The sequence below is a fragment of the Haemorhous mexicanus genome, chromosome 9, assembly GCF_027477595.1.
Source record: "Haemorhous mexicanus isolate bHaeMex1 chromosome 9, bHaeMex1.pri, whole genome shotgun sequence".
In the NCBI taxonomy this organism is placed as follows: Eukaryota; Metazoa; Chordata; class Aves; order Passeriformes; family Fringillidae; genus Haemorhous; species Haemorhous mexicanus.
Window position 1 is genome coordinate 3,788,507 of NC_082349.1, and position 12,588 is coordinate 3,801,094.

At 40.4% G+C, this 12,588-nt stretch overlaps 1 protein-coding gene across 17 annotated transcripts in view; it reads right to left on the reverse strand.

Annotated features, from left to right (window-relative positions):
- FGGY (FGGY carbohydrate kinase domain containing) overlaps positions 1–12,588 on the reverse strand; it is a 259,625-nt gene that overhangs the window by 104,815 nt on the left and 142,222 nt on the right. For 16 of the 17 annotated variants that reach the window (XR_009487461.1, XM_059853683.1, XM_059853680.1 and 13 more), the window contains one exon: positions 5,922–6,007. The exons of the other annotated variant lie outside the window; for it this stretch is intronic. Coding sequence is in view for 15 of the 16 variants with exons in the window: in XM_059853683.1 (XP_059709666.1) it covers positions 5,922–6,007 (86 nt within the window). In the remaining variant the exon portion in view is untranslated. The remainder of the gene's footprint in view (positions 1–5,921; positions 6,008–12,588) is intronic. 17 annotated transcript variants of the gene reach the window in all.

Genomic DNA, 12,588 nt, shown 5'->3' on the forward strand with positions numbered 1-12,588 from the left:
TGTTTTAACCATCACACACACTCTCACATACACACACACACTCTCCAACTACCACACTAGGCAAGATCAGAGTTTAACAGCCAACAAAACACACATTCAATCCCTGAGATCATTTTCCTGAAATAGAAAACTACATATGTTTCTCAAATTTCACATCAAGCCACTGCACAGCCTGAGCTGCAGGGGAGAAGGGAGCCAAGCCTGCCTTTGGGCTTGGGGGAGGAAGGACCTGAAACCAAGATGATTCCTTTCATATCACCACATTTCTCGTCCACAATCTCCACTTAACAAGCACCCCCATTTCACAGCATTTCTAGCTGGGCTTGCTTATCAAGCAGCCTTTGCTTTGTCAAATTAAGACACATTGCCTTGGATTAGTGAGACTCCCTGAGTTCACGATGACTTCATGGTTGGCTCAGTTCAGTGTCTCTGTGGCAAACTGCCAGGAATACATCCCCTGCCCCCAATCCTTTATACTGACCTAGCTGGCTTTTTTTTTTTTTTTTTTTTTAGCAGCAAATGAATACAATAGAAAATGAAGGGTAGATACTGTCACAGCTAATTAACAATCCTAACAACTTCAAAAAATTAAGTAGTAAATATTTGAAGATCTGAATGCAAGCCTCTGCAGTGCAACCTCTCAATGTACATGTGAAGCTGTTGGAAGGGGACAGTGCAGTTTTTCTTCACTGGGCAGATACAGTGAGACACTCTGAAGGGTTCCTGTGCTTGTGGAAAACACATTAAGCCTCTTTTGCTAATATTTTGTAAAGGGCACTTGTACAATAACAATAGTTAAAGCTTCCTGTTTGCCTGTGTGCTTCCTGGCTAACATTAACGAGACCTGCCGACAATTATTTTCTCCTGCACACAGAATTCTTTCAGATTACTCAGTAGACTCAAGGACATATCATTTTTAAATTTTTTAAAAAAAAACCCTAACAGTAATGACCCACATTGCACCTGCCCTTCACAGCCCTGAAAACTTTTCCAGCTACACATTTCCTATTTTCTGGATCAGTCTGTGTGTCACCAGTCTCCAAAGAACATGTTTTGAATTTATTAAAAGCCTGATAGCAGTAGAATTCTCTCATTTGGCAAACATACCATCACAGGGACACTTGCTTTTGGCTCCATGACAAGAAATTCATGGTACTTTGTCCAACCCACAAAAACACCATCCCTCCCCTCCCAAGCAGCCTTTCAAGATAATTCTCTCTCCTCCAGAGACTTCTCTAAACAAGTCTGCATGTCTGAACTCTTGGGTTTCATTTCATAAACAGGACACAACACCCGAGTGTAATTCAGGACACTGTCACTGCCCCATTGGCTCAGCACTAATCACAACAGCTTTCAGCAATATTCCCTAGGCCCCTTCTTTCCAGAGACAAGGCCTGATTTTTAGACCGGGCATCTTTTGAAGCAGGCACAAAATATCAACAAGAATCCAAGCGCCAGATCCCAGCCAAAGGGCATCCATTAGTCATGGCAGGGCTAGGAAGGAAGGGAAGGGCAGCTGGCCTCAAAACGTGGTGTCTGTGCTGCTGCAGTTACCACATCTCTCTGAAAGGATTGCCCAATCCTTGAAAAGGACACAGACATCCTTCAGATAATGGTTTAACTCGCACTGGTTTGTTTTTTCAACAGTGCCTCTAAACATAAGCTTCTCTTCTAAAAGCACTCTCCCTCCTCAAAGTTTCCAGCCTATTCTGGATAAAATATTTGGTGAGGGTTCCACTGACACAGCCACAGGAGACCTCACAGTGGTAAAAGTAAGCAACTTCCCAAGAATGTGTGGGTGCAGCAGTTTAACAGATGAAGAACAAACACAAGGATGAACAAACATCAACTCCTCACATGTATTCAGCTCTCTGAACACCTCCAAAGACACAGATTTTAATTCACTTCTGCAAATCCCAGAGCAGAGATCTTAATCCAGATCCCTGGATTCTAGAGCACCTCCCTAGCTTTACTGTTTTATTACAAGCCTCCCTCACTACAATTCAACAAGGGACCAGACTCTACTCCTGTTCATCCCAGTGGACTCTGCATTGACTCGGACAAAGTCCAGGGAGTTCTCTGGAAGTCAATCAGTGCCATGGAGCCATCTCCAGCCCCAATTATCAACTACTCAAAACAGGTTACAAATAAACTTTAAGGACTCAATCACTGCTCAACATAAAGAGCCAGCTACTTAAACGTGCACAAGCCAAGGAACTTGTAAATGAAAGAAAACAATTTATCAAGTATCTTCCTGTTGAAAATAGACTGTGAACTAAAGAGAGATCCCCCTCTCTCACAGAGATACAAATATTAGTCATATGCTTCCCAGAAATGCTTTTTATCAACTACTAGCATTTGCTTTTCACTTTGCAATCCATCATTACCATAAACAGTATGAATTTCTTCCTTTTAAAACTGAGAAACTCATGATCCTGAGAACTGTTGGAAGGAGATCTTTTCGAAAACTGAAGTATATGAAACATCTGTTCCACTCTTTCCCATGTCATGATGGCAAGCAGCTGAAGACTGATTGGACAAGTATTTTCACAAGAAAATTATTTGGGTCAAATTCATAGATGAGATGAAGTCTCTACTAGATAGCACATTACTTTCCCCACATAGCCAGAGTACAATAACACAACAAAAAAATAATCTGCATAAATATTGAACTTGTTCCAGCTTTTTTTGGTCGTTTTGGGAGGTGGCTTGTAGCACAATGCTAGACACCCTCTATCTCAATAATGTCAGTCTGACATTATTCCCTGCATTTCCAAATCCTCCTTCACAGGTCTAATCTCTCTTTTGTTAGAATTCATCTTAAATTCCAGTACACACTAGCTCATTTTGCAGTGACTGAGTTGCCTATGATTGGAAACGGCCCTGAAGCAGAACTCTGGGTCTAAACACACATGACCTTTGAGAAATTTGTGTGTGGATTCCACCCAGTTTAACAGCTCAGCCCTATTCTTATCTGCAAAGTAATTCCTCACAAGACTCCAGAAACACACTAAGATTGCAGATGTGCTTCTCTGGTAAGAACTCCCCTTCAATAACACAGTAGCCTGTAACTAAACCAGAGAGGAGTTGAGATTTTATTAAGATAGCTGTACCCAAAGTACCATATAAAGGAAAGGTTACCAGAGGTCCTGCATGGGGGAGGGAGAGCAGTGAGTCACACTCAGCACGAGCAGAAGTGCTGAGCCTCTGAAAAGCACTGCTAAGAGTCTGTCAGAGCTCTTCCTCTCCACCACAGCACTTCTGAGAGAAGACAACTGAGTACTCAAGTGGCAAAACCAACTCTCATTGTTGCAGCCTTGGGGGGCAAAGCTGTGAAGTTCTAGGTTAAATTTAGTTAATTTTTTAACTAACATTTTAATTAAATGTTAATTTAATTGTTTCAATTAACATTTAAATTTTTTAAGTAAAATTTTTAAAGTAAAATTTTCTTTTAATGCAGGATAGTCAGCTGCCTGGATCATTCAGGACAAGTCAATGGTCATTCATCAGCCCAAAGCAGAAACAATAAAGCATAACAACATTAAATATGGAGCATTAGAGGCAACAACTTTCCAAGAACAATAGAAATCAAAAATTTGGAACTTAACCTTTGCAACTGATGAGTGGATGTTGTTCAGTGAGATACAGAGCAAGTTCAAAGCCAGAAGGTAAATTCTACATGTTTGAGTCTCCACCTCAGAGGTAAGAAACACTTACTGTTTATTATAGATCCACTGGAAAAAAAATTGGCAACAAGGCAGTTCAAGCCAGCAGAATGAAAGGTGAAAGACGTAGGATTTCATACTTAGAAACACACGTCAAGAACTGCTTTTCAAATACATCAAACTCTGATCTCACACACTACTTAACTTTGTGCACAGTGACCTTACTGAAGGCAAAAAGATTTTACATAATTTCTAAATGTCAAATACATAGAAAATGTTTTAGAGAGCCCCTTAAAAATTTAAAGAACCAAGGTCTTTGCTATAAAAGTGCCTTCAGAATTGCATTTATTTTGGTAAAATCCCCATCACCAAAACAAATTTTTAAAAAATAAATCCTTCTTTTATCAGGGCCAAGTTCTGTATGATTCACAGTGACTAACACTGTGTCTTGCCCTCTGAATAGACTCCTTTGTGCTCAAAGGCAAAAAGGGTGGTAAGAGGTAATAATCTCATACATGATAAATTCACACTTCCCCTGTATTATGAGCATATGCAGGACAAATTACTTCACTTCACCAGCCTACAAGAAAATTCTCAGAAAACAGGTGTACATGGGGTAAAGCAGAGAAAGGAAAAAAAAATAAGGTTTGATTCCAGCAAAATGTTTATTGTCCTTATTTTCCTGTATTTTCCCTCCTTCTTTGTTACCCTACAAGAAAAACCACTAGAGCCCAAACAATGGGCTTGATTTTGGGGAGCATATTAAATACAGCAATGAACGATTTACAAGGAGCTATTTTACTCAAAATTGAAGAGTCTGAACCAAAGTGTGAGGGAAGACTTTACCCAGAGAGTCTTCCCAACATTCCTTTCTCCCTCACAACATTCCTCAATACAATCAAAAGATTTTGAGTAATCACATTGTCCTTTCTAAGGAAATAAATTTGCCAGTCTAAATTCAGGCATTTCAACTTTTGAGCATAGTCCTCTGCAAATTTTTTTCTTTTTTTTTTTTTTTTTTTTTTCCCCAGAGAGATTCTCTGCTTCACCTGCAGGAAATTGCAGCCAAGGACACAAAGCCAAAGCCAGGCAGGACCATGGAGCTGTCATGATCACTGTGCCCTCCCTTTTCAGAGCCTCCCCCACCTCATGCCCTGAGCAAAGGGGGCTGATTCTAAAAGTCTTGAGTACTTTCACAAGATGCAGCCCCTGGAATATCATCTGGGAGGCAGGGATGTATCCTCTTGAAGGTACAGCTGGGTCAGGTGACAGGACTGTTTAGATTGCAAGATCTGTGGGGTGGGAGTTGTTCTTCTGTTACATAATTCAGAGTTAGACAGCAAAATCTGACTGAAAGTCCAAAGGAAGAAGATTTAAGATGTCATTTATTAATGATCATCTGGCAAGTCCTTGCACAACTCCTCTTTTTGCATTTTTTAAGTCAATCATAGCACTTCCCTGCTGTATAATTCAAGGAATATATAATGTATAATGCTCTAACAATAGGTGTCAATCAGGAAAACTAACTAGGGAGAAATAGAGCACTCAAATAAAAAGAACTGTATCTGATAAGAAAGTATCTTTATTTCCAGAGAAACTAAAACTATCCTGTGGCCACTTTTCATCTGAGACTACATTTTGCACAGATTCTACTCCACAAATTGCAATGGAAATAATTGTGAGCTGCACTGAACTGGGCATGATTTTAAATAAATAATACTGGCCCTCACTTCTCACAAGGATCTGCAAACGCCCCTCACCTGTGTTGGTCACTCTGATCCAGTTTTTTAAGGGATTCTCTCAGAGGGTTTTGTTCAACTACTCAGCAAGGATTCCAGGGTACTTCTGTAGAGCAGCACAGCTGCCATGTTTTACAGACCATTTTAAATTAGATTTTACCATAGCCCTCCCACATGGCAAAGAAGTGTGTATTTCCAATTCTCAAAAAAGTCAATAAATTTGTCAACAAAACAGATTTCAAAGAATTATTGGAAGTGTATTTCACAGGAACTCCAGCAATCATATTTATGCTCCAAAATGACATTTTGCAGCAGCACACGTTATCTGTGAATTCCACTGCTCCCAGGAACAACTGTGCTCAGGAATGCACAATGGAGGCAGGAGATAGGTTCAAGATGTTTTGAAGCTGGCTGAATTACAGACAGATGTACATAACAGCAGGTCCAGTCAGAATGAATTAAAGCAGAAATGTACATAAGAAAATAGACAAAAATCATATTGTTATAATTAACATACCTTGCAGTGACACCTGTGGCTTTCCAAGATAAGAAATCTGGAAGATCAAAGAAGTAGCCAACCTTCTCCCACGATTCTGGCAAGTTCTAATAAAAATATGTTCAGAAAGGCAGATATTAGAGGTCAGGCATGGTCATGCCCTTATTTTAATGCAATTAAAATCCTGATATTTAGCTAAAAATGACCATTTTTTCAAACTCATTGTGCTGATCAACCAGTCAGCTCTTCTCTCTGATTTACTGCCTGGGGAGCTGAGCCTTTCCCCCAGCACAGACTGATCATAGGCAAAAGTTCCCCATCAAGAGCTCATGGAGGCACAAGTTTCAGATCAATAACCTGGGGTGTCTCTGTTCCTCATCAGCTGCTCAGTGTCAGAGCAGTTTCAAAGTCACCAACTTTATCAAAAAACATTTACCTGAAAAATGTTATATTTTCTAAAATAAGCCATTTAAGATTTAAAAATGCTTAAAATTTAAGATTTAAAATTTAGTATTTGTTAATTATAAGCATAGGAAGAAAACAAAGAGCTCTGTGAGCGCACAAACAAAGCTTGCAGATCTGAAAAGCCACACGACATTCCCAAAGTCCTAAAAAACTCTTCTACTAAGATAGACCATTTACAATGAGTTTCCACCACTGTTTTCTGAAGAGAGATGATGGTCCAAAAAAGGCTGGTCACATCACCTGGGTCAGGCTCTATTCCCTGCTTCCATCTCCAAAGCTCAGTCTAATTTCAGCTGATGTTAGTACTCCATAGTCTCAAAACTACTTTTCCACAAACAATCTCCACACCACCCACAGGTATCAGACCATGATGAATGGGAAGAAAGTTTTCCCAGGAGCAATGTTGTATTCCAGTGTGACAGACAGTGAGCATCACTGTCCTGCAAAGCAATCCCAATGGTCCCCTCTGACCCCAGTACATTAAAATAAGTAAAGAATAGCAAAACTACACAAAAGCCCACAAGGGTCACAAATTAAACTTCCACAGGAAGATAAGATTGCTTGAAAAACCTCCACCAGCTTCTTAAATAACTGAAAAGTGCAAAGTTTTCTCACTTAAGATCAGATCCTGCTCTAGAAACACAGTCCTGGCTGGGGTCTTTCTGGAACAGAAATTAATTCCATGCAGTGTCAAAAATGTACATGCTGAACTAAAGGAGAAAATTATTCCATTTTAGAGAAACAATATTTGGCTCTTGATATTCTTCCCCGTGAGGGTGGTGATGCCCTGGCACAGGTTGCCCAGAGAAGTTCTGGCTGCCCTTGGATCCCTTGAAGTGTCCAAGGCCAGGCTGGACAGAGCTTGGAGCAACCTGGGACAGTGGAAGGTGTCCCTGCCCTGACAGGGAGTTGGAATGAGATGGGCTTTAAGGTCCCTTCCAACCCAAATCATCCTGTGATTCTGTAACATAATTTAGACACTCTGTGATATCAAACCACAATCTTACAAGCCCAGAATTTGCTGGAATGGAATCAATGAATTTGAGAAACCAAGGTGCAACTGGGTAAGTACAAATAAAGCAAAATTTTGTTTAGTTTTGGGTCATGCCAAGAATCTGTCTTAAAACTTCTTGAGTTTAGATCTTGAAAAGGTTCTAAAACTTACTGGGTTTCTATTGAATTTAAAAAATAAATGCTCTGATTACAAATTTTTAACATAAAACACACAACCTTTGGATGTCTGCTCCTGACCACTGAGGTTCAGCTCACCTCCCAGACATATGTGTTTGCTACTCCCATCAAATTTAACTTCCTATATGAATGCCAAGGTGCTCCACAGTTTAGCCCCAAGATCATTCAACTTGATTATTTTGATAATAAAAGCCATTATGTGTTGTTAACACACCTGAGAGCCTTCAAGAAGCAAAAGGAGTAGTCTGGTTGTTACTTTAATCAGAAAATAAACTGGATTAAGAATAACTGTTCTCTTCAAATAAATCTGTTTCATCAAATATTCCTTGGATCCTTATTCTATTACTTCAAGAATTCCCAAAAGCCACATGTTAGTGACATTCAAAATACTTTGTTTCATGAACATCCAAATGATTCATTTTTTGCCATCTTGATGCTGTGTCATCACTAATTAGTACAGGCAAAAAAAAAATCATAGCACTCCCTGATGCTTTTTCCAAACAAATTTAAAGTCTCCATGTTTTCAACACTCACTGAAGTTAATTCAAATTTATTTTCACCCAGTCAGGAGTCTGTGACCACATTAAAAGGACTGTGGAAAAGATCCAGGAACGTTCCCAATGCTGTATTCACATCCTGCAACTCCCCCTCCAAACTTACTTGCAAAGGAACTCTCAATCTTTCTGCTTTCCAGAGGTACTTATGGGGTGCCCTTTCTTCATCTCTCTCTCTGATTGCTTTGGGTTGCTTTAACAGCTACACCTCCACAGAGTAACATTTTGACATTGTTACAGGTAATCCCAAATACCTGGGGTCAAAGAGTTTAAGAATTATGTAGTGCAATGTATTTTAATCTTCCTAGGCAAGAACGGAAAATGAGGGATTTCTTAATTGGACTGAAAATACATACATCTTTATCTAAATTACAGAAAATAAATGCACATTGTATGAAAGGAAGAAAGTGAATTATACACACGTTCACAGGGATCTAAAAACTCATGTCCCATGTCCTGCTCCAACTCAAAGCAAGGATTTACAACTTGGATCTCCCACACTTCACACTGGATGCCAAGCCATGTGATAGAGCTATTCCAGACACCCGAGATAGGCCATGAGCAGAAATTCCATCTTTGCCAGAATCATGGCTGCAAACTGATCAATTCTGACACAATTTGCACTCCAACTGGTAAAAGATTAACTGGCTGAATTACTAGAGTCAGGAACTAGGGCAGGGGGAGAGGAGGGGCTTGGAAAGTAAACTCCTGGAGTAAGGCTGCTGCTGAAGGGGGAGAAAACTGCCTGCACCCCCAAGATACTGGTGCAGGCATCCTTAAATCCCTGAGGCATCCTGGGCATGGCACCACAGACAGGCAAGCACCAGAGCCTAGACCAGAAAGGGCTGCAGAGGGAGAGAGCAGGCATGTGGAATCAGAGCTGGAGAAGCTAGAACAAGGCAGGGAGGACAGCGCAGGGAGCGGTGTCCCACTGCAGAGGAGAGGAGACACAGAGGGGACAGCCCAAGCAGGACATGCTCTGAGGTGCAGGTGCTTCAAATCTCCCAGCTGGGAGTGCAGTTTCTAAATGGCACTTCTGCCTGATCAGCAACTGCTGCAAAAAACCAGATTCAGTCTGAAGTACAACTTATGCATGTGTGTCTGCACTGTGTATGGATTGTGATAACACAGAGTGTTGAAACATTTATAAACAATTCTAAACAAGAGTTCAGTTCCAAACTCAACAGCCTGGAGTCATTCTCATTTAACACAGAATTTATTATTCATTTTAATGGAAAAATATTCAGTCACATTCAACAAGACAAAAAGCCAGCTGCAAGGGCAGCAAGCAGTGAAGAAGACACGCACCAGCAAAGGAGCTGCTGCCAAGCTAATGCCACTACATGCACTGTCCTTCCCCCCACTGCCAGGGAGAGAGAGGTTTTAATTGCTTCTGCAAATGATCCCACTGCTAGCTGCAAGTCATGGGTGTGCAGAAGGAAGAAAGGTGATGGATCAAACAGCAGCTCTAACTGAGGATGTGAACTGTAACATATAGGAAGATCACTGACTGTCAGAAAAAAAACCTACTCGCTGACTATTGATTTTAGCTGTTAATGGTAGAGGAATGATATGCTAAACAGTCAGTCCATGTTTTGGGATTGTTTTTTTTTCTAAAGGGAGGCTCTTCTTCACTCTTAAACATGAAATTAAGAGCAGAGTTGGGAAAACATAATATAGAAGACCACACTTCATTTGGAGGCAGTTACTAAGCAAATACCTGCCCCCAGTCCAACTTCCCCCACCCACTTAAAAAAAAAAAAAATCAAGTTCAGCATCTCTGATTTAACAGGACTAGTAGTTTTTAGAAATAGCTGGTTTATAATGTCATTAGTATGAGGAAAACATAACATGCACCCTTTCATTTTGGCACAAGCTACAATAACATTTGCAGCCAGAAATTAGTAAAGAACATTTTTTTTATTCTGCCATCTCTAGGAAAAAAAAAATACTAACAGGCTAATTCTGTAGCTGGGCAACCCTTCCCTCCAGTACTTGCATTGCTGTGTTTGAGTGTGTTCTCACTGCTCTAATACTAGTTTGCCAAAGCATCAATATATGTACAGTTGTGCTGTACTGACAAACTCCTGCAGCAAAATAATTCCCAAGTGAAGGAGTTACATACTCACATTCTCAGCTCACATGCAGGCATCTGCCTCCCAGAACTACCTACACACTCAGGCAGTGAACATCCAACTTTTTTAGCCAAAGTCACCAAAATTACAGAAACCACTTAATAAACTGCACAAAAACATATTGGCAACTACAGATGTAAAAAACTACTGAAATAACACTTAATAAGAAAATTATAAAGAACAAAATCTAAGGAAATAACAGCAAAATGAGTGAATTTAATTGGCTATTTTAAAAGAACCAGTAACCAGGAATTACTTTCCTTTTTAGTGAAGGTTATATTCAAATTTACCTTAGTGGCTTCAGGAAGACTGTCAGAACCATCTTTCAGCTAGTTGCTAAATATTTGTCAAAGGATTCTTTGTTTCACCTTCATTAACCGTTGATGTTCTCAATTCATGTGACCACATGTCAAAAGTCAAACATGGCTGCATCCACAGAAGCCAGCTTTATAAAAAACCATGTATTTGTTTGGTTTTGCATTTAACACTGGACTCTATCACCCCACATGATCCACACAGGAAAAAAATACAATGCTGCTCCTAAGAGAGCCACAGATATGCACACTTTAACCAGAGTGCCCCACAGGCCTCACAGTAGCTGCATTCAGCTGATCATATACTGCCAACAGCTGTGCCCAACACACAAACTCCACTTGCAAGGATGGCTTTGCACCTATCTGCAATCACAGGCATCAAGATCAACCAATTAATTTCATGGATGATAACTAAGAGGTACCAGAGGGTAAAATGATTCAGCCCCAATCAAATTGGACTGAATGTAAGCAAATACAAATCAAAGAGAAGACCTCAAAAAAATTTAGAATTTTAATTCAAACTCAAAATGGAATGGAGATGAAGAGCTGGAAGAAGAAAATACACCCTGAAGCCTCCAGTATCTAGTTACATCTGTATTTTGTGTAGGGAGATGAAATGTTAAAGAGAAAACATTATATGGAAAAAGAAAGTCAAAAAGAAGCAGATGAGAGTAACTTGTGACTTGAAAGAAAACCTGCAGCAACCCTCCACACATAAATACAAGGGGAGAGGAAGAAGAAAGCCACAAGAGATAAGGACCAGTATCTACTTCTGGTACAGTGGTGTCAGCTCATTCCTCTCACTGAGTGAGGTCATCTGCAGCTTCAATTCCAGGAACAAGGTGATGGAAATGGAAAAGCACAGTTAGGTCATTATTGAATCCCAGACTGGTTTGGGTTGGAAGGGACCTTAAAGCTCATCCAGTTCCACCCCCTGCCATGGGAGGGACACCTTCCACTATCCCAGGCTGCTCCAAGCCCCTCCTGGCCTTGGACATTTTCAGAGATGGGGCAGCCACAGCTTCTCTGGGCAACCTGGCCATAGCCTCACAACCCTCACAGGGAAGAATTTCTTCCCACCTAACCCTGCCCTCTGAGGGTGAAACCATTTCCCCTTGTCCTGTCACTCCAGACCTTTGTCCAAAGTCCTTCTCCAACTGCCTTCTAAGTCACCTTCGTCCTTTCCTCCTTCTCCTTCCTCTTCATTACTTCCAACCCATTCACAGTAAATTTGCAAAGTCATATTCTTTAGAAATACTTTTGATAGCTTAGAAGAAAATTCTTCAAGCCACAGAAATTCCACTTCTTTCTTTGAGAGACACCCTAATCACTCACAATTACCAGCACTGCTGGTCAGACCCATGTCAGACCCTTCCTGACAGAGATCAGGTTTGCAAACACTGTTGTTTGGAGAACCCAGAGCAAAACATGGGACAAGAGTTTCTCCTAAAGTGGCGTTCCAGACCCAGGTCAGCACCATGGAAAGGGAGAGGGAGGATTTGGTAACAATGTACACATGATTAACTTCTCAGTGTAACAATAGACCAACCATCATTTAGCATCAGCACTTTTGATAACTTCCTTCCAAAAGTGCACCTAGTAATCTCCTAAATTTATCTTTTGTTTATTTTATCTTCATTATTTAACTTCTATTTTATTATTTCACTTCAGACAAAAAGCAGTACTTTTCCCCACTGCACTCTCTCTGCAGAACCCATATGAATGCAAGGAGCTGTGGAATGTGCACAGCTCCAATCCCAGGCAAAGATGCACAGAGGGAAAACAGCAAAACATTTAATAGCAAAAACATTAAATTCCTGGGTAGTTCAGAGAATTCAAAGCAAAAGTCAACAGTGATTCTTCATATATTAAGGTGTACATGATGACCTGGAGCATGACTGTGCAAAGTATCTGGCTGTGGGTTTTGTTCTGCTTTGTTTTCTTTACAACATCCCTGTGTTGAATGTGTTGCAGCCATGTCAAGCCTTCTGATCAAGAACTTTCCAGAAACATGATGCCAACCAAAGGA